We start from the raw sequence: 25,599 nt of genomic DNA on the forward strand, positions 1-25,599 counted from the left end.
ACCATTTCAGGTGACTACCTCTTGAAGCTCATGGAGAGAATGCCAAGAGTGTGCAAAGCAGTAATCAGAGCAAAGGGTGGCTATTTTGAAGAAACTAGAATATAAAACATGTTTTCAGTTATTTCACCTTTTTTTGTTAAGTATATAACTCCACATGTGTTCATTCATAGTTTTGATGCCTTCAGTGAGAATCTACAATGTAAATAGTCATGAAAATAAAGAAAACGCATTGAATGAGAAGGTGTGTCCAAACTTTTGGCCTGTACTGTATATATATGTATGTATGTATGTATGTATATATATGTATGTATTTGGGGCATTGTAGCAAAAGGGGTGAATACATATGTACGCAGCATCTTTTTATTTTTTTTATTTTTCAGAATTTTTAAAACTAGTTTTTTTGTTCTCATTTCACTTCACTTCATTCCACAAATGCATTTAGTAGATTCTGATTGTGTATCAGTGATCCCTTGATGCCCCCTCCTCTGCAGACACACTCATGAGCTGAAGCTGCACCAACTGCTGGTTCGTGTGTGTGGATGGGAGCAAGTCAAGCCAGTATCTGTGGACAAAGTTGGCGTTTTCTTCCGTTACGCAGCTCCAGACAGAAACAACTCTTCTAATACTGTGAGTGCAAATCAAAAACTAATGTAAGGATTTCCAACAGAATTTGATGTGAAGTCTTTCTCCGATACTCTTTCACAGGTTGGCAGTCCTATTAGCAGAACCAACATCATCCACCCACATGTTTATGTAAGTTTGGCAAGTTATTCTTCTAAAGCCTCCTGCAGACTGTGAGATTTTAGCAATCTTATAAGTTAGCTACACTTTGCGATATGGATCTGATAAACTTGGGTACAACATCAAGTTTGATGTATGCAGACTGCACAATGACAGCTCCTACTGAATCGCAGGCTATGATGTACGTCCATCGACGTCAGTACACAAGAACAAGAAGAAATAGAGTAAAGGTTTCACAAATCTGAAACTGTGTTTTAATGAGTCTCTGGATTCTCCATGTTAATCTAGTCCAGATTTGACTAGTCTAAGTATAGTGGTGTGTGATCTAGACCATTTTTTTACATCACATCACAATTAACATTGAGATCATTAAGAAGAAATACTACAGTAAAATGAATAAAACTCAGGATTATGATACCCTTTGACATCTCCTGTTATTCATGGAGTATTAGTTTCTTAAGACTTTTTAATACAGAGCAAACAAGACCACAGCAAATAGGCAGAAATAGCAAGACTGAAAAGCAGCTTACCATGAGTAAAGACAATAAGAAAAATAGGCTACAGTTAAAATGCTCAAAATTTAGGACAGTCGCACTCTACTGATCATTGTCATTTCATCTTCCCCGTATTCAATTTTTCAGTTTATGAATTAGCTTGAAAATGACTGAATACTGCCATCTACATGCGTTATGCGACATTTAAGGTGGACCGAGAAATTCTAATCGGAAGCTGTGAATCAGATGACTGTAGATCTACCAGTGCCTTCGAGAGCAGTGGCGATGTTACAGAGTCAAAATTATGTTTTACATCGCGGCAACAAGCGCATAACCCTTGGGACTCCAAGGCAGCCATAATAAACAACAGCCTACTATCAGTATCAGACAGTAAATTAAGTACGTGCTAGGCTGAATAACTTCCGGGGCACAGAAATGAGAGAGATTAAATATCAAAATTACAAAAAGGGATCAAGACCGTTTTTTCAATGTTCTATTTTTGACCTGTGCACTAAATGAAATATTTGAAAAAGAAGTCGAAATCTGTTTTTTGTTAGACATTGAAAACAAATAATGAAATAAGAAATCGTTTTTCCATTTTATTGTTTTTCCGTTCTTAACTGAAATTCAAACGAACGAATGGTACACAGACCCTGGTTGATTGTCCCTAGCATTTGGTGGCAGCAGTAGTTGAAACAACACAGATGCTCAATATGAACTGAAATGTGATTGTGACATGTTTTGTGTGTGAATCCTCTCGACCCCCCAGTTCTCGGCCCTGCCTCCAGTCAGAGTGGTCTTCTCCATCACAATGGAGGGCAGTGCCAGGAAAGTCATCACTGTCCGCTCTGCCCTCATGGTGAAGAACCGGCTGGATGTTCCCATGGAGGTCAGACTCGACAGCCCCTCTGCTCCTGACAGTAAGACACTGCTCCATTTTATTTGTTTAAATATGAATATTTCTTATCCTTAAACTTCTGTTTTAATTTCATATATTTTAATCTTTCTTATGTTATATTTTTAATGAAAGCCAACTGTGTCGCTGTGTTGTCAGAACCAGTGGTGTTGCCTCCCATTCTTCCTGGCCAGGCCTTGGCGGTCCCCCTCCACCTGACGTCCTGGCGGCTGCAGGCTCGGCCCAAAGGCCTGGGCTTGTTCTTCTGTAAGGTTCCCATCCACTGGACCAGCGTGGAGCGGCCCGGAGAGATCAGCAGCAGTAAGAGGGATTGTCAGTCGGCAGACTTTGATGACAGCCACAAGCGGAACTTCAGGTAAATACAGTCAGTCACATTTTTATTCTTAGTTCTGGTCTTCCTCATATCTGGTACCATTATCCTTGTTTCTTTGCATCTCACAGGTTTTGTGTGGTCATCAAAAAGGAGAACTACCCAGACCAGCAGCCTGCCAAGAAGGTTTCTGGCAATGCAAAGGAAATCTATCGACAGCCAGGCCACACCATTTACCTGCTGCCTACCATGGTGCTGGCCAACCTGCTGCCCTGTGACCTCCACTACTACATTAAAGGAACATCCATCAAAGGCTCACTGAAGCCAGGAAAAGAGGCTGTGCTTCACGCTGCTGACACCTCACAGAATATGGAGCTAGGTCAGGGTCAAAAGTCAGGCACTGGCTGGTGTCTACTTCCTAAACCTTGTCCTTCTGCTGATCCCTGGTGTATATGGTGTGTTTCCTTCAGGAGTTCTGCTGGAGAGCTTCCCTGTGTGCAAAGAGCTGCTGATTCCTCCTGGGACTCAAAACTATGTGGTACGCATGAGGCTGTATGACACCAACAAACATCTGCTTTGCCTCACCATCCGCATCATCCTGCGAGCGCAGGGGGCACTAAAGATCCTGATTTCTGCCCCCTACTGGCTTATCAACAAGACTGGTAATGTTTTCTTCTGACCTTGTGAATCTGTGTCTGTGTCTGTGTGTCTGTGTACTTGTACATGATAAATATTGAGGCCAAAAATATATATTTAAGCAACAGAGTGAGGACACGTAAGGACACTTTGGCTGGTCCTCACTTCTTCATAGGCCTGTTTGAGAGTTAAGACTTGGTTTTAGGGTTCAGGTTACAAATAAGTTCAGGTTAGGGTAAGGGTTCGGGTAAGGAATTTAGTTGTTATGGTTAAAGGATATGGCCACTTTAGAATGAAAATACAGACAGTACTTACTGACTCTTATTGTATATGAGACTGAGAGAGATATGAGATTTTGATTAAATATCACTATTTTAAGCTCAGGTTTGGTTATGTATTTAGTTTTTTCTGATGGAAGTGTTCATCGCTCATGATATGTCCAAGGACTGTCAGAAATTTGAAAATCCAAATTTCTGATTTTACAGTTTCTGGCTATTATAAATGGTGTCATTTTGGCAAGCAAGCAGTAATGAAAAAATGCCTTCCAAACCTGCATGTTTTGTTTTTAATCGCTAAAAATTACTACCAACAATTATCGATAAAAATGATCAAAAATTATAGCCAAAATTTAGCAAACTGGCAAAATTTGGAAGGCAAATTGACAAAATATGGATGGTATGTTTTCTTTTAAAATCTGTAGTAAAATATAAAATACAACCTTTTAAATTTGTATGCCTCTCCCCTGAGCCAAAGTTAAAAACATAAGTTCTCCACCAGTGCTTTGAAAATTATTTGACATTTCGCACCATCTTCTCTCTCTCATAAATAACGAACAGTCCCTTAGGGTAACGGGCTAGGAATGCATTATGTCAATCTGGGTCCTCACAAGGATAGAAGAACAACTGTGTGTGTGTGTGTGTGTGTGTGTGTGTCATCATGGCAAAATGCATAAAATTGTAGCAGCAACTACCACAGAAGTAGTTTTGTGTGTCTGTCTATCTATCTGTCTGCTGTGACTGTGATGGCATCGCAATAGTGCAATATGCAGTCACGTAACTTAACAAGTATGTAGTTGAGATCACAGTGAAGACAAACTTTTAAGATAGGTGTGGTCTGAGCAAGGGGGCCCGAAGTAGGAGTGTCAGAAGAAGGGAAGGGGCCATAACTCCACCTCACACTTTATGCCCCTGGCCCACATTAGCTTGAAGTTGTGGATCAGCACTGCGGCTGGTGTGATCCCATTGTAAGATGGTCCCTAGTTGTTATTAACAACAGTTGTACAGCTTATGAGAAAAAAAATCTTCCCTGTTATCATTCCCTAAAGCCATTTTCCCCCCTCAGGTCTGCCATTAATTTTCCGTCAAGACAATGGCAAAGCTGATGCAGCAGGCCAGTTTGAGGAGCACGAGCTGGCCCGAAGCCTCAGTCCATTACTGTTCTGCTACACTGACAAGGAGCAGCCTGCTATGTAAGTCTGTGTCAGAGATCAGACCACTCTGTTTCTCTCTTGAGTCCTAAACACATAAATCTGGGCAATATAGAATGTCTTAGGTAGTGAGCGATGTTCTACCCAACAGGACTGCACACAAACAGTGACGGTGACAGCCTGCCTGAGATTCAAAGACTTGCCCAAGACACTACAACATGTGCAAATGATAGAGTCACCTACCCTGTAATGACCAAGACTCCTAAGTCACAGCAGCTGCATCCCTACATTCCACTTTTTCCTGTCTATCTTGATTCCAGGTGTACTATGCGGATTGGGAAAGGGATCCACCCAGATGGAGTTCCAGGTTGGTGCCAGGGCTTCTCCCTGGACGGAGGGAGTGGAGTAAGGGCAGTGAAGGTTATCCAGCACGGGAACAGACCTGGCCTCATCTACAATATTGGCAAGTTGTATCTGATACACAGAATCAGCCCTGATCCTGATCTTCCAATTTGTGTTCAGCATTTTAAAGTCAGGTTCATTTTACTGTCTGCAGTATCTCATTTTGCAAAGGAATATAAGAAAAGAATTGAAATGGTGTATTGCAGTAGTCTATTAGATTGTATTCATGACCTCCTCAGATTTTTCCTCTGACCAGGACTCTAATAGTACTTTTCTCATAATTTGCTCTCCTCTTTCTATGCTTTGAGTAAAAGGTCTGGTGCCAACTTGCAGCTTCTTTTTGGCTATTATCGATAATTATTTTTTGCATATGGACCTTTTTCTGTACAGCACAGCAGTTTTTTTATTTAATTTTTATTTAAATGTTGATATAAGAGATAAAATAAATCTTTTACTGTCACATTATCAATAAAAATGTTTGTCAGATGTTCATTGTTCCCTGTCTGATCAACACAGGCATCAGTGTGCGGAAAGGAAAAGGACGCTACAGGGACACTCACATAGTGACCTTTGCCCCGCGCTACCTGCTGGACAACCGCTCTACACACAAACTGGCCTTTGCTCAGAGAGAGTTTGCAAGAGGAAAGGTGAAAAATAAAACATTTACAGGGTGTTCTAGTAGCCTAGTGATTAAGATGCATACCTTATACAGTGATAGCAGCATCAGTTTAGATTGGGTCAAGGGCCTTTGTTTTAGGGCTGGGTGGTACTGAGAAAATCAACTATCATGATATTTTTGACCATATACCTTGATATCGATATTATGACATTATTCTAGGTGTTGTGTTAAGGGAGCTTGTTTTGGGGACCCACATGTTGACACAGAGGCGTGGAATGGGACCAAAGGTTGATTTTTTTTTTTAACATTCATTCATCCACTTTCATTTCGCTTATCTGGGGGCAGCAGGCTAAGCAAGGTATTTCAGACATCCCTCTCCCCAGCAACACTTTCCAGTTCCTCCTGTGGAATTCCAAGGCTTTCCCAGGCCAGATGAGTTATATAATCTCTCCAGTGTGTTTTGCTGCCTTGTGGCCTCCTATCACTTGGACGTGCCCTGAAAATCTTTGATGGGAGGCGTCCAGGAGGCATCCTGATGAGATGCCTGAACCACATCAACTGGCCCCTTTGACGCGAAGGAGCTGCAGCTCTACTCCAAGTTCCCTCTAGAACAGGGGCATTCAACTAAAAATCAAAGAGGTCCAGTTAGAGAAAATTTCCTTGCACAAAGGTCCGGAACAAAATAATGTCTAACTTGCGATATGATTTACTGTGATATATATTGAAGTAGCTTAGTAGTTGTATCAACGTCTGCATGTAATCAACAGTCAATCTGACAGTCAAATCAAAAAAAGAAAGTCTGATTCAAAAACATTTAGACAATATTATTTGTTACTTAACACTGAACTATACAGATATGCATTTAAAAATAAAATGGAGAAAATAAATGAAATTGTTTTTGAAAAAATGTGCATCTTAAAATACAGTGCTTAATTTTAGAACAGCAACTGAACAGTTTCACACTTTGTCTTTCTTTCCCTCTTTTCCCACTTTCCCCACTTTCTGTTGTTCAGTGAGTACTGAGCTCAAACTTGTCCTGCCAGGATTTTAAATCTGGGCTGGAATGGTGTCAGGGCCATTCTCATACACATGTGCAGGTGCTCATTGGTGAGCCTGCAGCGATATTTAGTTTTTGTTATGTGCATTGTGGGGAAAGCTGCCTCACAGCTGTATGTGGAGCCAAACATGGTCAATATGTACAGAGCTACTTTCCTCAGACCTGGGAAAGCTCACTTGCCTCTTCCTCTGTGATTCTCCCTGTCTCCCACTCACTTGCCTCTCCGTCTTCTCTCCCTGTATCTCTTTCTTTCTTTTTCTATATTTCTATCTTTCTATTTTTCTATCGTGTTTCTGCTTGTCACTCACCTCTCCCATCTGACTGTATACAGAGTCACAATGTTAATCGCCTGGAATGCAGGGATTTAATTGGCTGGGTGGCATCACGTGGGATGACTTACTTGCACGCAGTTGGTTTGTGTGTTTCCTGATGAGCTAAACTGGTGCCGTAAAAACTAGAAAAATTGCGCTGGTTAAACTACAACCGTCACGTCAGAATTTAAAATCCCTTGATAATTTACTTGTTATAGGTCCGGGTTCGTACAGGACGGCGTCTGGGTCCGGACTCGATCCGTGGTCCGCCTGTTATTGACCAAGGCTCTAGAAGTCCAATCTTCATACCCTGTTTCTAAGGCTGAGCCCAGCCACCCTTCAGAGGAAACTGATTTCACCCACTTGTATCCGTAATCTAATTCTTTTAGTCACCTCCCAAAACTCATGACCATAGGCAAGGGTTGGGACGTGGATGGACTGGTAAATCCAAAGCTTTGCCTTGCAGCCCAGCTTCCTCTTCACCACGACAGTCCGGTGCAGCACCCGCATCACTGCAGACACCAGGCTTAACTGCTTGTCTATTTCACGCTTCATTTTACCCTCACTTATGAACAAGACCCTGAGACACTTGAACTCCTTCACTTGGGGCAGTAACTCTCCTCTCCCAACCCAGAGGGGGCAATCCACTGTTGTCCAGCAGAGAATCATGGCCTCAGATCTGGAGGTACTGACTCTCATTCCGATCGCTTCACACTTGGCTGCAAACTGGTCCATTGCATGCTGGAGGTCATGGATTGATGAAGCCAACAGACACAAATCATCAGCAGAGATGGAACTGTGAGGCCCTCAAACCGGAACCTTTCCTCTCCCCGGCTGCTCCTTATGATCCCGTCCATGAATGGGTAAAAAAGGACAAAGCTGGCGGAGGCCAGCACCCACTGAAAGCATGTGTGACTTTGCGCCGAGTATGCAGACTAAGTTTTCACTTCAGTTATATAGGGACCGGGGGGCTTGTAGCAATGACCCAGATACCCAGTAATCCCACAGTACCCCAAAAAGTACTTTTCAAAAAGTAAAGGTGTCTGAAATGACTTACTTAACTGTTTAACTGTCACACTGGAAAAATGACATAAATTTGTGAACACTGTAGTGTTATCAACAAACGAGCCAAAACACAGCTTTAGGTGATAAAAATACTCACTTCATGGTCATCTGCCCTCTCAGCCCTGCTGCTCTTGGTTGTTTATTTTTTATTTATTTATTTTTTTTCAGTTTAACTTCACAATCCTGAAGTTCTTCAGTGATTTTCCAGCCGGCCACAGTTAGCCCAGCAACTGGCGATTGCTTATATATTCATGCTCTACATGCTGTATTTCCCCACTGTCTCTCAGCTTGTCAGTCATTCAGTGGAGGCAGAAGCAAAATAAAATGACCAAAAAAACAGCACTGTACTGAGAAGTATAAGTTTCATGCATAGTGATGCACACACGGGCCCTCTCTGGTTTGTAGTTGGCAACAGCGTCCAGAACAACTGCCCGCGCTGATATTCAGTGCAGCTGAATGATTCAGTTTCTGTCGGCATTGGAGGGCGGTCTGAGCTAAGACAACACCAGTCAGTCATTGCTCTCTGCAGCTCAGATTCTGGATGGTCCCCCCTTGGCAGTGCCCTCTTGTACGGCTCAGCTGCAGCCTCAGCCACTTTCCGCTGTATTTCTTCAGGTGGCTTGCCTGAATATCCGAGTCAGCCAATACACTGTAAAAAATACCCTCATCCATAATCCTCTGCACTCATAAAAAATAATGCTATTTTGGTGAACAGGCAGCTAGTTTGTAGTGCTAGACAAGAAGGAAGATTTGTTATTAGATGCATTTAGAGCATAGCCCATGGATACCCAGAGGAGGAGACCAGAAATCCAAGCTGAAATAGCTTGTTTCACTCTGTTTGCTTCTGTGTGTCACTACACCCTGAAAGAGGCACAAGCCGATACACGTTGGTGTATTTTTAATGTTTCGGGCCCGTTGAAATGTATGCCTTCTTTTGGCAATAGTTTTTCCTTTCCTTTTTGAAATAGCTTGTAGTTCTACAGAGCACCACTGACGTCACTAGCTCAGTGTAGAACAGCAGATTTCGAAGCAGTCCCCCAAGACACAGAGAGCCCCATAAGAAACATGTTTTATGTCATAGTATACTCCAAATTTGGATAGATGAAGTTAATGTTGAAAAAACCGACAGTTATCTTTTAAAGTAGTGGTGAGTGTTGTGAAAAAAAAAAGTGTCGTATTTGCTGAAACTGTAACTAAATTCTGAAAAAAGCACATGAGACAGATAATTTGTGGAAGAAATCATGATCCTCCTAGATCCTCCTTTACTAGAATCTACCGCAGTGCACCAAAAACAGCCAATCAGAGCCAAGGAGTGCCCAATGCAGTCAATCACTGCTCATAAATTGCTGTCAAACAGTCCAACTCAACAGCGCTGATCAAATATACAGTACAGGCCAAAAGTTTGGACACACCTTCTCATTCAATGCGTTTTCTTTATTTTCATGACTATTTACATTGTAGATTCTCACTGAAGGCATCAAAACTATGAATGAACACATGTGGAGTTATGTACTTAACAAAAAAAGGTGAAATAACTGAAAACATGTTTTATATTCTAGTTTCTTCAAAATAGCCACCCTTTGCTCTGATTACTGCTTTGCACACTCTTGGCATTCTCTCCATGAGCTTCAAGAGGTAGTCACCTGAAATGGTTTTCCAACAGTCTTGAAGGAGTTCCCAGAGGTGTTTAGCACTTGTTGGCCCCTTTGCCTTCACTCTGCGATCCAGCTCACCCCAAACCATCTGGATTGGGTTCAGGTCCGGTGACTGTGGAGGCCAGGTCATCTGCCGCAGCACTCCATCACTCTCCTTCTTGGTCAAATAGCCCTTACACAGCCTGGAGGTGTGTTTGGGGTCATTGTCCTGTTGAAAAATAAATGATCGTCCAACTAAACGCAAACCGGATGGGATGGCATGTCGCTGCAGGATGCTGTGGTAGCCATGCTGGTTCAGTGTGCCTTCAATTTTGAATAAATCCCCAACAGTGTCACCAGCAAAACACCCCCACACCATCACACCTCCTCCTCCATGCTTCACAGTGGGAACCAGGCATGTGGAATCCATCCGTTCACCTTTTCTGCGTCTCACAAAGACACGGCGGTTGGAACCAAAGATCTCAAATTTGGACTCATCAGACCAAAGCACAGATTTCCACTGGTCTAATGTCCATTCCTTGTGTTTCTTGGCCCAAACAAATCTCTTCTGCTTGTTGCCTCTCCTTAGCAGTGGTTTCCTAGCAGCTATTTGACCATGAAGGCCTGATTGGCGCAGTCTCCTCTTAACAGTTGTTCTAGAGATGGGTCTGCTGCTAGAACTCTGTGTGGCATTCATCTGGTCTCTGATCTGAGCTGCTGTTAACTTGTGATTTCTGAGGCTGGTGACTCGGATGAACTTATCCTCAGAAGCAGAGGTGACTCTTGGTCTTCCTTTCCTGGGTCGGTCCTCATGTGTGCCAGTTTCGTTGTAGCGCTTGATGGTTTTTGCGACTCCACTTGGGGACACATTTAAAGTTTTTGCAATTTTCCGGACTGACTGACCTTCATTTCTTAAAGTAATGATGGCCACTCGTTTTTTTTTTGGTTAGCTGATTGGTTCTTGCCATAATATGAATTTTAACAGTTGTCCAATAGGGCTGTCGGCTGTGTATTAACCTGACTTCTGCACAACACAACTGATGGTCCCAACCCCATTGATAAAGCAAGAAATTCCACTAATTAACCCTGATAAGGCACACCTGTGAAGTGGAAACCATTTCAGGTGACTACCTCTTGAAGCTCATGGAGAGAATGCCAAGAGTGTGCAAAGCAGTAATCAGAGCAAAGGGTGGCTATTTTGAAGAAACTAGAATATAAACCATGTTTTCAGTTATTTCACCTTTTTTTGTTAAGTACATAACTCCACATGTGTTCATTCATAGCTTTGATGCCTTCAGTGAGAATCTACAATGTAAATAGTCATGAAAATAAAGAAAACGCATTGAATGAGAAGGTGTGTCCAAACTTTTGGCCTGTACTGTATATCAAGATTCTGTTACTGCATTGTCTATTTTTCACTTCAAATGGTTTCAGAAACCATTTTTAGTTTCTGTTTAGCTGTAAAATGAGAAGTAATGTAGGGATTTGCTTAAAGCAAGTTGGTTATTGGTTATTAATTACCAATTGTTATTAGTTAAGAAATTAAAATATTAATGTGTATTAATAATTCCGGGGCACCACCCTGGATACAGGGATCAATGACCAACTGGTTTTTAGACAAAAAGGGAAAAATCCTCATCTCAGTTTGCTAATATAGATGAATATTAACAATCAAATAATTTAGAAGGCGTGAACCTGAGCACTGACCATCACAACCAGCTATTGATACAAAAACAATGCACAAATCACCACAGAGGACTGCTCTAGTAAAATCACAAGTGTTTATTAAACAATTATGATTCAACAATCACAAGCTGTTCACTTAATAAACATACTACACTAAATTGACTAACTAAAAGCAACAAATCAAAGCATGCAAGTGGGTCTCTGCATGTGCTGCGCGTCTGTGTGTGTGTGTGTGTGTTTGCGTGAAGGGAAAGAGAAAGAGAGAGAGAAAATGGCGGGTGTGACCTCCTGGGGAACACGTCACGTCATGCCAGGTACTGATAAGAGTAAGGCGGGAAATTTGAGGGAAGAAGTACTGAGGCAGGATACTAGAGAAAGACAATGGGTCATAAAACAGCTGGCCACATGTGCACCTTTAAAGTATGCACAAGATGGCATCCAGCGGGATCAAACACACTGTATGCTCTAGCACAGTGTTTTTCAACCACTGTGCCGCGGCACACTAGTGTGCCGTGACATATTGTCTGGTGTGCCGTGGGAAATTATCCAATTTCACCTAATTAGTCTAAAACATATTTTTTGAAAGCGAATTAATTATTATCTGCAAATAATGTGCCGTTGTCGAGTGTCTGTGCTGTCTAGTGATCGGCAGAGTAACCATGTAATACTCTTCCATATCAATAGGTGGCAGCAGGTAGCTAATTGCTTTGTACTTTGAGACAAGAGAATTAGTGATGCATGGATGCGTCAGGTGGCGGTGACAGTGGCATTGTGGCTAGCGAGACTGTACGGTGACAGTGATGGAGAAGTTTTTGAAAAGGAAAGATGCTAACTCCGAACTGGACCCTGGACAAAATTCGGACCCAGATGAAGGCCCAAGTATGAGTCAAAAGGGGTCAAAAGAAAGCAAAGATGGTTAGCTCAAGCAAAGTCTCTGGCGTGAGGCAATACAGCGAAAGCTATCTTTCATTTGGATTTACTTTCACCGGGGATGCAATGAAACCGACTCCGTTGTGCTTGGTGTGTGGTGAAAAGCTATCCAACAGTGCTATGGTCCCAAGTAAGCTTAAACGCCATCTCCAAACGAAACACCCTTCGCTTCAAAACAAGAATGCGGATTCTATTTTGTTCGCCTGCGTGAACACACGGAGAAACAGGCAACTTTCATGAGAAAAACCACAAAGGTAAATGAGAGAGCCCTTAAAGCTAGCTACCACGTTGCTGAACTTGTAGCTAAGTCAAAAAAGTCGCACACTGTGGCAGAGACATTAATACTTCCTGCCTGCAAAGCCATTGTAAATGAGATGCTCGGACCTGAAGCGGCTAAAGAAATAGCCAAAGTCCCTCTCTCAGATAACACAATTTCCAGACGTATTAATGACATGTCTGCAGACATCGAAAGTGTGGTTTTGGAAAAGATCCGTATCAGTAAGAAATTTGCATTGCCACTTGATGAGTCTACTGATATTAGTGGACATGCTCAACTCTTGGCCAATGTGCGTTTTGTGGATGGAGACGCAATCAGAGAAAACTTCCTTTTTTGCAAGGCATTGCCAGAAAAAACAACAGGAGGGGAAATTTTTCGGGTCACATCAGAATATCTTGAACAAGGAGGACTTAAGTGGGAAAACTGCATGAGTGTCTGCACTGATGGAGCTGCAGCCATGGTCGGGCGCACCAAAGGCTTTGTAAGCAGAGTGAAGGAAAGAAACCCAGATGTGATTGTTACGCACTGTTTTTTACACCTTGAGGCCCTCGTAGCCAAGACTTTACCAGCAGACCTAGTTCCTGTGTTGTATGATGTTGTGCGCATGGTAAACTTTGGGAAGTCAAGACCCGTGAAAAGTCAAATATTTGCATCTTTGTGTGAGGAAATGGGAGCGGAGCATAAAGCCTTGCTGTTTCATACGGAGGTCCGATGGTTCGCGCGGCAAGGTCTTGGCCGGTGTGTATGAGCTGCGGGAGGAACTTAAAGTGTTTCTGACAAATGAGAGGTCCGATTACGCAAAGCTGCTTGCAAGTGATGAGTGGTGTGCAAGGCTGGCATACCTGGCAGATATTTTTTATCATCTGAATGAACTGAACACACGAATGCAAGGCCGAAATGAAAACCTGCTTACAAGTACAGATAACATAAATGGATTCCGTTCAAAGGTGCAACTCTGGCAACGACATGTGGAAAGTGGCAATCTTGAAATGTTCACACTCACCAAGCAATGGCAAGATGCTAACACTGCTGCATTGTGTGAGATAATAGTTAAACATTTAAAAACTCTTGAGGAGAAGATGTCATTTTATTTTTCTTCAGCCTCCACTGAATGCCTTGACTGGGTTAGGGACCCATATAGCTCAGCATCAGTTGGTGGAAAGGACATGACTTTACAGGAGCAGGAGGAACTAACTGAACTGAGACAAAACCGTGGTTTAAAGCTAAGCTTTGCTGATCTACCTTTGGACAGTTTTTGGTTGGCTACTGCCAAGGAGTTCCCCATTCTGGCAAACAAAGCTATTTTGACATTGCTCAAATTTTCCACGACATATCTGTGTGAGGTGAGCTTTTCAAGCCTGGCTGTTATAAAAACTAAAAACAGAGAGAGACTGAGAGCTGTTGAGAAAGAGCTTTGTGTGTGTCTTTCTTCGATTCCTGCCAGGATATCAGCTCTGTGTTCATCCAAACAGGCCCAGGTTTCACACTGAGTGAGTAGAAATATGAACGATTATAAAATACTTTTTCTTTGTGTTTATTTGATTCCTATTCAAGACACTTTGATGAGAACGACTTTATATTGTCAATATAGGCTACAGAGTTTCATTTTTTAACATTTTCTGCTGGTGGTGTGCCTCGTGATTTTTTCAATGAAAAAAATGTGCTTTGGCTCAAAAAAGGTTGAAAGACACTGCTCTAGCAGAATAGCTGTGCCAACACGTGCAGGTGTGTAGACTGTAGTAATGGCGAATTGCCCTTAAGGAGTTGCTCACAAGGCAATGTGTGATTTTACCACAGGTATAAGGTGTGTGTTTGTGCGTGTGAGTGTGCTTGTAGGTTAGTTAAAAGAGAGGGGGAGAGAGAGAGAGAGAGAGAGAGGTAAAAGCGGCCGTGGAGGAACACAATGGTCACTTTCCTATCCGTCAGTGGCCGGTAAACTAACTGGGTCAGCATACCATCCACTGGTCGTTATTACAGATAGGAATGCGACGTATTGTGAGCGCGCGGCCGGCACAGCTAATGGCACAATCAATTTGCCCTGGCGAGCACAGCGGGGTCTGCCCATTGGTCCGACAGCCCATTGGTCCGACATCCCATTGTTCCGACCATATTAAACCCATCAGTCCGACATCCCATTGTTCTGACCATATTAAACCCATTGTTCCGAAGTCCCTTTGTTCTGAAATCATCATGATGCCCTGTGGTTAAGGTCTGGTTAGGTTTAGGCACAAAAACCACTTGGTTAGGGTCAGGAGAAGATCATGGTGTGGGTTAAAATGAAAAAGAAAGTGGCAAACACATAAGCCGTGAGCCTGCTTCGCCTCAAGCCTTTCCCAGCTGACCCAGAGCCGGTCGCGGCGCACCATCAAGGCAGAAATACGCCCGCCGGGAGCTGTTCAGCACCATGGAGAGCTCCCCACACAACCCCGACCCCAGAGTTAATAACAGGAGGTTATGATGTTTCACTCTCTTCTCTCTATGGCACTTGTATCTCGACCAGTAGCCTACTTTTGTTGCGTTTGCTGATCCTCTATGGTACACAAATACAGTATAGCCTAGTATAATCACATATCGGAACAACGGGACGTCGGACTAATGGGATGTCGGACCAATGGGCTGTCGGACCAATGACATGGAGCACAACAACAAACAGCAATCAATGATCAGACTATCAAAGAAAGGGACACGGCGGTCCTCAAAGTTCACAAATCACAGTTAAAAGTCACACTTAATTCACACGCTAATTATAAAGTCTCTGCCCAGACTGTAGCTCTCTTACTTGAGTCGCAGGGCACGACGACGTGTGTCCCGTCTGTTGCTGCGGGATGAGTGCGCGGGGCCGCTGTATAGCCTCCTACAGCGGGATGAAAGATGCTGTCCTCGGCGTGGCAGAAGAGGGATCAGCTGAGTCAACTCAGTTAAAGAAACGGGGCCTCGGTAGCTCTGTCTTCCTCGGGAGAAAAGGGGGTTTCTCCAAACTGTGCAGATGCTGAGGCAGGGTTGCGCAGCATTCCTCCGGTGCTCCGTGGAGTGTTAAAAAAACAAAAGAAAAAATGTCTTTCCTTGTCCAGCGAGTCAAGAAACTAAAGGGCGGCCTAGGTCGGTTGAATTCAAACATTTGAGGTGCTCCCTAGCAGTAACTTGCGCACAGAAAGCTTTGGCTTCCTTCCAGCAACTCGTCACTCAGGGATTGCAAGGGGCGTCAGCGCGCAGCGGCAATTAAAGTCTCAGTGACATCATAGGGGGTTCCATCTGACTCACCTAATAGGGAACAAGAGTTTGAATGTCAAAAGTGATTTACACTTTTATAGTTACCGGACCAATGAAAGCTTGGCCCGTTTCCTTTGTTCTTAGACTGGCTGGGTTTGTCAAGGCCTCTCTATTGTTTAAAACATGTGCCCCCCCCCCCACACACACAATATAAATGTAAATACAATATGTCAGAAGTCACTAATAAATACATTTGTTGTAGGGTACGGCCAACCCGGAGGGTTACATCTCCACCCTGCCAGGCTCCAGCGTCGTCTTCCACTGGCCCCGCAATGACTACGATCAGCTCCTGTGTGTGCGTCTCATGGACACCCTCAACTGCACCTGGTCTGGAGGCTTCGAGGTCAACAAACCCAAGTCCTTTCATGTCAACATGAGGTGAGCCCTCCTTTACAAATAAGAATACATCTTTATTGGAGAATATACTGTATGTTCTAATGCTCAAATATTTGATCCTTTTCTTAACTTTTGCTTGTGTTAAATACAGATCATTTAGGTCCACTTTTGTTTTTATAGCCATATCCCGAAAAGTGTTTTTATGCTGTTGATTATTAAATTATGGGGTTGAACATTGCAATTGAAGGTATAAGTGTAACCCCCCATATTCTCATCTCGTGTGAATTCTGTCTGTCTTTATCCTGAAACTGCTAAACTGCACTATCAGGATCATAATTAACTTGATCCTTGCATTGAAACACATGTCAATCTTAGTTGTACACACAGTAATGCTGTGATTCTTTTTTATTATGCCTCCACAATGGCAATAGCCGTAGCCGGAGTCCATACTTCCATCCGTCCATCCATCCTATTCTCATGACTGCGATATCTCAAGAACATCTTGAGGGAATTTCCTTAAATTTGGTACAAACGTGTATGTGAAGCATCCATGTTTTCACAGACATGGATGTAAACTGTAAGAGGGACTTGACTAGTGCGTGGAGGCTAAAACATGTCAATCTTAGTTGTTGGCTAAAACCATGGGGTGGTAAATCTGTAATATCTCATCTCTGCCTATTAGTTGGGCTGCTGATACTGTGACACTGGGCGTTTTTTTCCCCCATGCTGTACAGAATACCAATTCCAGCGACATGGCTGGCATGGTCACTGAAGTGAAGTATTTGACAGGTGGATCTTGATTTAAACAGGGACACACTGGGGAACTGTTTCTTCCTGCGGACAGAGATCACCCTGAAGGGAGCTACCTACCAGATCTCCTTCACTGACACTGACCAGCTACCTCCACCCTTTCGCATCGACAACATTTCTGAGGTAAGCCGCTGTTGTGATAGCTTCGGTAGTCTAGGGAATTTACTGGGTCTTATAAAAAGTGGGAATACTATTTGTTGGAAATCTTTCACAATACATATGTCACACAGGGACACCAAAATGTTGTAATCTAGGCACCAGTGCTATGTTTTACATGACGGCACCATTTGTTGGGCCTTAACACGGGCCTGACCTTGTAATAGATCTCCATTTAAAGTATCAAATTGGATATCTGAGGGATGTCCTGATCCAGCTTTTTCACTTCCGATCTGATACCGATATTACAGCCTTGAGTTTTGGCTGATACCAATACCGATCCGATCCAAGCGCGTATTATACATATTCACTTATTCTGTTGTCAGTCATGTTAGAAAAGGTTTGATCAAGCAAAGAACAACTACTTAATCAGGTTAGTTAGAATGATCCACAACAGTTGGTATGAGAAACTGACCTGTTTATTGTTAACAGGGTTAAATAAACAAATTTTAAACTTGAACATTAACATTAAATAAAAAATATAGCTGGTTTGCTTTGGCTGCTTTGGCCCCTTAATAAACAGAAAATAAATCAACACAAGAAATCTTTAAAATGTCTAACATTGAAATTAAAATAGCAGCAAGACTCCACACACTTGTGCTTTGGCCCCTTAATAAATAAAAAATAGATTAACACCACAAGACATTGTTGACATTTAACAAACAATGCAGCCTTTCCTTTTCAGTTATTTTAGTAGTGTCAGTGCCAGCCTGGTGCTAGCCTGGTTCCAGACCATAGACCCCGCCCACTCAACTGAGTAGGCTTGCATCTCTGGTCTGGCATACTGTAATGAATTTGCAATTTATCTCGTCCAAGCGATGGACGGACCAATGAACGCCGGGGGTGGGAGCAGGTCTAGCGATTAGCCAATCAGCGCCACGCTAATGGCGACCGCTGCAGATCCTACAGACCACATTAACGATGCTATCGAGGTATTTCGCCACTACTCGTGTTAATGGAGGACCAAATTAAGGAAGCTGCTAAACTGGATTTAACGGCGATGCAGCTGGGCGTGCACGATGACGGAGACATTTTAAACGGGCAATGCTCGCTTGTTTTCGGCACCCCCGAGGCATGGATACTAATGACGTCAGATTCTGGGTGAGTCGTTGATCTCTACTGATTGGTTAGGGAAAAATCAAATTCCCTCCCCCTTGTAAATCGCCTTCAATGGAGGCGATGTCAAACTGAAGGTTCTGGGAGCTTCAGTCTGACACTCAGGCTAGCCTGGTGCTGCTGTTTCCTGGGATCAACAGAGGGGGCAAAAAACCACACACAATATTGTACAACTGTTTAAACAAGCAATAGTCCATCCATGGCTCCAATTTCACTAATTGTGCCCAAAACAATGCCATCAGTGCAAATAGTCAGTTAAAGGGAAATTTCGGTTTATTTCAACCCGTCTCCTATTGTCCTAAATTTGTTTCAAGTGACTAGTGACATAGAAATAATAGTTAGCATGTTGGCCGTTAGCCTAGATACAGCCGGGGCGCATAGTAGCGTCAGACCTGTTAAAACGTAAGTGAACGGGCAACCTTCAAGTGCAAAGTTAGTCCACTAAACAAGCTTTTTTTCCACAAAGACCGCCTCATATCGTTAGGATAAATGTCAGAGAACATATAGAAAACGACATGTAAACGTGTTGTCTTACCTTACCGGTGTGCTGCCATATTTGTTTACCCCTTTAGCTCTGCTTTCCAAAGCGCGGCCGAAATATATCTCGCCAGCTCTAGATAAAGCTCAGCTGGATACTAACGTTACTCCAGGTGGAGGTGTCTCGTCCTCGGTCACATCCAGACCTTGAAAATAAGGCTGCAACCGGTCCCATTCCTTGCAACAGAGGCATTCCTCTTCTGTGGGCACTGGGGCACAGCATTCACAGGTAACGTTACACCACCAATCTCCAGAGCTACACAGCCTTGCAGCAGCCATTCCTCCTCTCTCTCTCTCTCTCTCTCTCTCTCTCTCTCTCTCTCTCTCTCTTCTCCTCCATTCTTCAATTTCACGAAGCTCTTCGTCAGTGTATTCTGGCTCAAATAAATAAGGGCGGCCATCAAACTCTGCAAAATCAAATTCCTCCTCCACGAAGTCGAAGTCTGGCTACTGTCTGGTTCTGCCTTCCAGCTGTTGCTGCTTGTTCAGGCACGCTATGAGATCGCTGCCTGTTCTTGCGATATTTCGGCCGCGCTTTGGAAAGCAGAGCTAGATGGTAAACAAATATGGCAGCACACCGGTAAGGTAAGACAACACGTTTACATGTCGTTTTCTATATGTTCTCTGACATTTATCCTAACGGTATGAGGCGGTCTTTGTGGAAAAAAAGCTTGTTTAGTGGACTAACTTTGCACTTGAAGGTTGCCCGTTCTCTTAAGTTTTAACAGGTCTGATGCTACTATGTGCCCCGGCTGTATCTAGGCTAACGGCCAACATGCTAACTATTATTTCTATGTCACTAGTCACTTGAAACAAATTTAGGACGATAGGAGCGCGATAAAATAAACCAAAATTTCCCTTTAACTAAATTGACCGCTACTCTTCCTACCCTTCCCTCCGTGTGTGTCTGCATGCTGGCCTGGTGGATTGATAGTGAGTGCTGGAGCGGATAGCTGGAATGGACTGCTTGAATCACGGAGCGCTGGGCTGGCCGGAAAATCTGGATTGGACTCTGTGAAAAACTGGATCGGAGTTCTGGGATCGGCATTTTTCCATGCAGTCCAATCCGATGCCGATGCACGTTTTTTGCTAATATCGGCAGACGATACCGATCCGAATATCAGATTGGGACATCCCTATTAATTATGTTAAATAATGTGACTTAATTTACATGAAATCACCTTGTGGGACACCATTCCCAAGAAGGGAAAAATGGTAGCCAATTACTGATATCAGTCTCTAAATGTTCACTAAACTATCAATTTGGAATTTTGAATAATAATTAAATTAAATTAATAACTATAACCACATTAATAGTAAAGCCTGAAGGATTTTGGAGTTCTTGACATAGCAGAGGTTGACTATTCATTCACTCTTGTGCAACATTAAACAGACAGCAGGTATGATTCCAAAAATATATTTATTCAAAAAGGAAGCAAAGCAAAAAAAAACACACACAAATTCTAACTAACTATATACTGTACATGTGAGTGTGTGAGTGTGTGTGTGTGTGTGAGAGAGAGAGGGGGGGGGGGGGGGAGTGAAGTGGGACTTTGAGTTGCCTCTTTGGGTTTAGTTATGTTGAATGCTAATATGTTAGTCAGTCTAGTGTGCAGAGGTAGACACTGGGGACCACCTTGTTGCTGGAAAGTTAGTCTCAAACCTTGTGTTTGCACACTAACATCTCTGGTTTCAGGTTTGCTCCGTGAGTGAGGGCAAGTCGTGAGTCGTGGTTCACGACAACGAGAGTCTGTGAGCAGTTGTCCCCCTTCGTGGTTTAGGCGCAAGGGCGTCTGAGCTGGTCAGCAGCTCTGCGGGGAAGAACTTCTGGGCAAGTCAAGGGCCCAGGAGCAAGAGAGAGCCTGTCTGGACTGGTCAAGACCCAGGAGGAAAGAGGACAGACTGTGTGGGAGAAAGCACAACTTTTCCTGAAATTTGCTTGGTGACATCACAGAGGGGCATGTCACTGGAAAAGCACTGTCCAATCAAGTTTGACGACTGGTCTCACTTGGGTGTGACCATGAGGCATCCTGTGGAGATGAGTGTCAAATAGCTGTCTTTGTTTGAAGAACAAAGAATATGAGGTCTTTCACCATTTCAGATGGCAAGAGAAGATGCCTTCACATGTCCATTTTAGAATTTAAGAAATGACAAATCCTCTGTGGTCCAGTTAATCCTAACAGTAGCATGACCTGTTACTAAGGGATGGGCATAATTGCCCAAGTACAAAAAGAAGTTTTGTGCCCAAATCACATACTGGGCTCCCAGTTCTCTCTCCATGAACTGCATGTGTCTTTGTACTCAGGATATGAATTATTCCAGTGAGGATAACGGTTCAAACTTTCAGACAACCTCCCCTCAAAGACATTCATGGTGTTTTATTCTGTTGTACACATGAAAAGTGAAACAGAAGTAGTAGTGAAGGATGAAAAAGAGAGCTCAAGTCAATAAACTAATTTTAAATAAATTGAATGGACTGCATTGTTTGAATCCCTTTAGGTACCTATCCAGTTCTGGCAGCATGGAGTAGTGGACATTCGACTGCACACTGAGGTGAAGGCAGGTTCAGTGCTGGACTACGCCAGTGATGAGCCCACGCTGCCCCCCTACCTCACACTGACTGTGAAGGGAGCTGGATCCTCAGAAGTCACATCCGACATGAACTTCTTCAGAGAGTACAACAAGCTCTACTACGAGAACTTCATCTACATTGCAGCCACACACACTTTCTCACCGTATGGACCAGCACCATGACTTATTAATAACATCATCACGTCATTACATTTCTCGTCTACAAAGGTTTAAGTCACAAAGGTAAGCAGTGTTGTTTTGTTGATGCAGGAATATTGAGAAGAGACCTGTTGGGAAGAAGCGCCTGGTGAGCTGTGCTGAACTGGTTCTCGATGTGGACACCAAGACTCAAAGGGTCATCCTGAAAAAGAAGGTACTGTATAAAATTACCCAAAATAAACATACACACTGGGAGATTTACATAAAAAGTCATGCTGTTACAGTATTTTTAAAAGTTGGATATAGCATGGACTGTTTGGAGTCATTATTGTTAAAGTTTAGAGAGGAAGAGGAAAAAAAATAGCACAGAGTTGATAGTCAGTTTAGCTGAAAGTTGAGTTGCCAGAAAAGTAAACTGTAGTTAATAATCATTTTGATGAATGATCAGTTTTTTAAGTCAAGCAAAAATGCCATGTGAGCATGTGTTGCTTTCTCTGCTTCATATGATTAACTTATTATCTGACTGCACAGAAAGAGACGTCACCCTGGGCTCTGAAAAATGGTGACTGGCAATTGTATCACAATTTTCTGGCGTTTTATAGACTAAAAGATAAACTCATTATCAAAACAAGTAATCTTTTGGTGAAAATTATTATGAAAATATTCGTTAGTTGCAGGCAGCCCATGAAAAAAGCATGGAGACAAGGTCCATAACTGGGCTGCAACATGTACTTTGATTGTTGTGCAGGAGCCGGGGAAGCGCTCCCAGCTGTGGAGGATGACTGGGACTGGCATGCTATGTCACGAAGGCTCATCTCCACCGCAGAGCAAACCGGCACAGCCACGCCCACTAGACTCCTCCTTGGTGCTAGACATTGCTGGGCTTGCAGCTGTTAGTGACAACAGGTTTGTACTGCGTGCAGCTGCAGAGTGTCAAAGGCTTAACACAAGATATTTCTCAGAGGAGTCATTTACACTCAGTTGTGGACACTGGACCATAAACTGGGAGGAACTCTATAAGGAGGATGGATGTGAGAAGTATCTCTTTCTCTACCTATTTGTCTCTCTCAGTTTTGAGCCGTTGATGTTGAGAAGGCCTGACTCACGCCGCAGTACCACCCAGACATGGTACTTCAGCTCAGGCATGCTGACCTGCGGCCTTCCCCGGCTGGTAGTACAGGTGGGTTCACCAAGCTATGGTAACATGTATTTGATTATGGAATTTGAAAAATGTCTTCATTCAGAGTTTTGCTGTCCTATATGCACTGCTGTGGAGTTCAGATGCCTGAGATGCTGATGCACGTTCTTCACTTTTAGTCTTTATGTATAATTTACTTATTTTTGACTTGCTTCAGGTGAAGGGCGGGGTGGCAGGTCTGTATGATGGAGCAGAGGTGGTGCTGGGACCAGACTCGGGGCTGCAGGAGCCTGGCCCTGAGCAGCAGTTCATCAACCAGAAGATGAGACCTGGTTCTGGCGTGCTGTCAGTCCAAGTGCTGCCAGATGGACCCACACGTGTTCTGCAAGTGAGAACAAAAGCCTGTAGGCTTTTTTTTAACAGTAATAGCACTGATACTGAGAATTTCATCCAGCTGTTCTCTTGCCTCTTCTCTGGTGTTGAGCACTTAAGATGCTCTGTCCTACTATTACATTCTAAATTCAAAGATCTGTGGTGAGGGACCTTTACTGAAAAATGTAAATCCTCATGGAGTTCAGTTCTCGTGTATAAAATGATGATAATTAGCTGGCTTTGACCAAAATCTATCAGATCCTTAAGTCTTTGTGCCCTATCTTACACCCAACACAAAAAGCACAAAGCAGAGCACAGCACAACTGTCTATGCTAGTTTCAGACCGATACAGTTGTCATTTTTAATGGCCAGCACCCACATTGTGTAAGTAGCAAATGTACTTCAGTCAGGACCACTTTTGTCATAGATAACATAATTTCCATTGTAGTATTACATTTGGTGGTGTGGCTCTGTTCTGGGGCCTCTTTGCCTTTACTTGGGCCTACGCAAAAAACCTAAGGCAGAGAGCGAACATCTCTGCCCATCCATGTGCCTTCATGGAAAGCCTCAAGGCAGAGAGAGCATACCTCTCTGCCCTTCCATGTGCCTTCATGGAAAGCCTAAGGCAGGGAGAGCAACAGCAAAGACCTCCAGGGAACAAAACAGAGCAAGCATCAATGACAAACAGAGATGACATTGGTAAGTCAGACACACCATGACAAAGAGAAGCTTGGGTGGAGGTGGATTGCAAAGCGGCTTGCAAAGGAAGCATCAACAGTTGGCAGGCCAAAGTAGTTTAAATAGGGCGCCCTGAATTAGATGGTCAGGTACATTGTAGGCGTATTGCTATTTAAAGGCAGCAGAAAAGGTTTGTGCCACTGACCAACAAACCTGTTCAGAATGGTGCAGTTTCATGCTGTTTAAAGGGCGCATTATTCAGATTGTAAGATCTCTGCTTGTTACACACAGAGACACACAGATGGTTTGCAGGTGGGAGAGGGTGGTTCAGGTCAGATTATGACCAGATGTTATAATCCCTTGTTGCTGCACCTACTTGAGACCATGAGTGGGAGGGAGAGTGTCTTCTGATGGTTTCTGAGTTGGAGCCACTGGGTTAAGATTAGAAGGATAGAAAAGTAAGAAGGAGCACAGATAGACCGAAATGGAAGAAGGAGCATGGGGAAGACAGACCCAAAGAGAGACATCTGTTCAGGTTGATCTCTCCCCCACCGGACCAAGCTGTACATTCTACCTTCCTCTACTCCCTCATTTTCATATAGTAAATGAGAGATGAAACTAAAAGGAGAAAAATTACCTGACATGAGTCAGGTGGAATTTAACTTCTTCAAGCCTCCCACAGACTGTGAGATTTAAGCAATCTTATAAGTTTAGTGAAGCTACACTGTGCAACATGGATCTAATAACTTGGATATGACATCAGGTTTCATGTATGCAGACCAGGTTATTACTTCTCTAACTGTTAGGCAAACATAGAGTCACATTATTGTATAACCTAAAGTTTTGTGGGCACTTTATACTGCGGTGTGTCTGTGTGTGTGTTTGTTAGCTGCTTGCTTGCCTGGCAGCTGCTCCTCCGCCGCTATTTCCTTCCATGCTTTGTCATTCTTTAAGGAACCATGGTAAGAGCTGGAGGACACATCATACAGACAAGGCTTCTGCTGCCACAACTCCACAAGGTTTTCCTCTTTGCTGGAATCCCACACATTTCTTTTAGTGTGTTTTGCCTCCATTGCAAGCTGCTATCTGTCTGTTTGGGTTTAGCACCAGTGTTTGTCATTTCATGCTGCATTTCTATTGTTTGGTTATTAGACATCGGTCGTAACAGCAGCCACACAGTAAGATGGTCATCCCAAATTTCTGACACTCAGAATTCTTCTTCTCCCAAGCTATCTTTGATCATAAGACTGTAACAACAGCCATCCTTGAAACCCTCTCACTGTGCAATGAAGGACCACCATTTAGAGCCATGGCCCAGGATATCGCCACATTTCTTTCACGTTGGTCATCTTTTGTCTGGGACAGCCCAAAATCACAGTGTATACTGGGCTTTAGATTGATCAATTTCTTGTTGTTGCATATAGTTGAGATTATGAGTGAAAGTGAGGGTTTCCAAGTGGGAGCCACGTTGGGGGGAGATGTCCTCAGATGGGCACCCTCCTTCACTGGTGTTTCAATGATAAGTCCACAACACCTCCAGAGGGCTCATCAGCGTCATCTGGCATCCCAGGTGCACCCCCCTCTGCTTATACTCCCTCTATCCCTGCTGTTGTTGGTGTAATTTTATGGCCCAGGTGATGTCTCTCCTCTTAATACAGAGCCACTGGCTTGCCTGTTCTGCAGCCCTGGAGAGGGCTTTGATGGCCTGACATTGGGCTTGGCCTCAAATTCTCATGGCCTTAAGCAGCCTGGTTGTTGACTTGCCCAAAAAGCCTCTGCAGTCAATTTCCCCTGGGCAAACCTTCGCTTTCCAGTCGTGTCACTCAGCGCTGGCTGCCAGCTTGGCGTACTTAAGGCTCTTGCACTCATAGGCCTCATCCATGGCATCCTCCCAGGGCACAGTGAGCTCAATGATGTAGACAAGGTGCAGTGAAGAGGACCAAAGCACGAAG

At 43.5% G+C, this 25,599-nt stretch overlaps 1 protein-coding gene across 7 annotated transcripts in view; it reads left to right on the forward strand.

Annotated features, from left to right (window-relative positions):
• vps13d (vacuolar protein sorting 13 homolog D) overlaps positions 1 to 25,599 on the forward strand; it is a 268,286-nt gene that overhangs the window by 217,832 nt on the left and 24,855 nt on the right. For 6 of the 7 annotated variants that reach the window (XM_078170383.1, XM_078170380.1, XM_033628066.2 and 3 more), the window contains 16 exons: positions 492 to 627; positions 706 to 753; positions 2,005 to 2,155; positions 2,290 to 2,506; positions 2,593 to 2,840; positions 2,932 to 3,123; positions 4,439 to 4,565; positions 4,844 to 4,986; positions 5,442 to 5,572; positions 15,977 to 16,152; positions 16,920 to 17,043; positions 21,229 to 21,464; positions 21,571 to 21,673; positions 22,208 to 22,365; positions 22,531 to 22,639; positions 22,815 to 22,985. In XM_078170383.1, the coding sequence (XP_078026509.1) occupies positions 492 to 627; positions 706 to 753; positions 2,005 to 2,155; positions 2,290 to 2,506; positions 2,593 to 2,840; positions 2,932 to 3,123; positions 4,439 to 4,565; positions 4,844 to 4,986; positions 5,442 to 5,572; positions 15,977 to 16,152; positions 16,920 to 17,043; positions 21,229 to 21,464; positions 21,571 to 21,673; positions 22,208 to 22,365; positions 22,531 to 22,639; positions 22,815 to 22,985 (2,470 nt within the window). The other variant, XM_033628067.2, reaches the window with a different exon arrangement.

Source organism: Epinephelus lanceolatus, chromosome 8 (genome assembly GCF_041903045.1).
Source record: "Epinephelus lanceolatus isolate andai-2023 chromosome 8, ASM4190304v1, whole genome shotgun sequence".
Lineage (NCBI taxonomy): Eukaryota > Metazoa > Chordata > Actinopteri > Perciformes > Serranidae > Epinephelus > Epinephelus lanceolatus.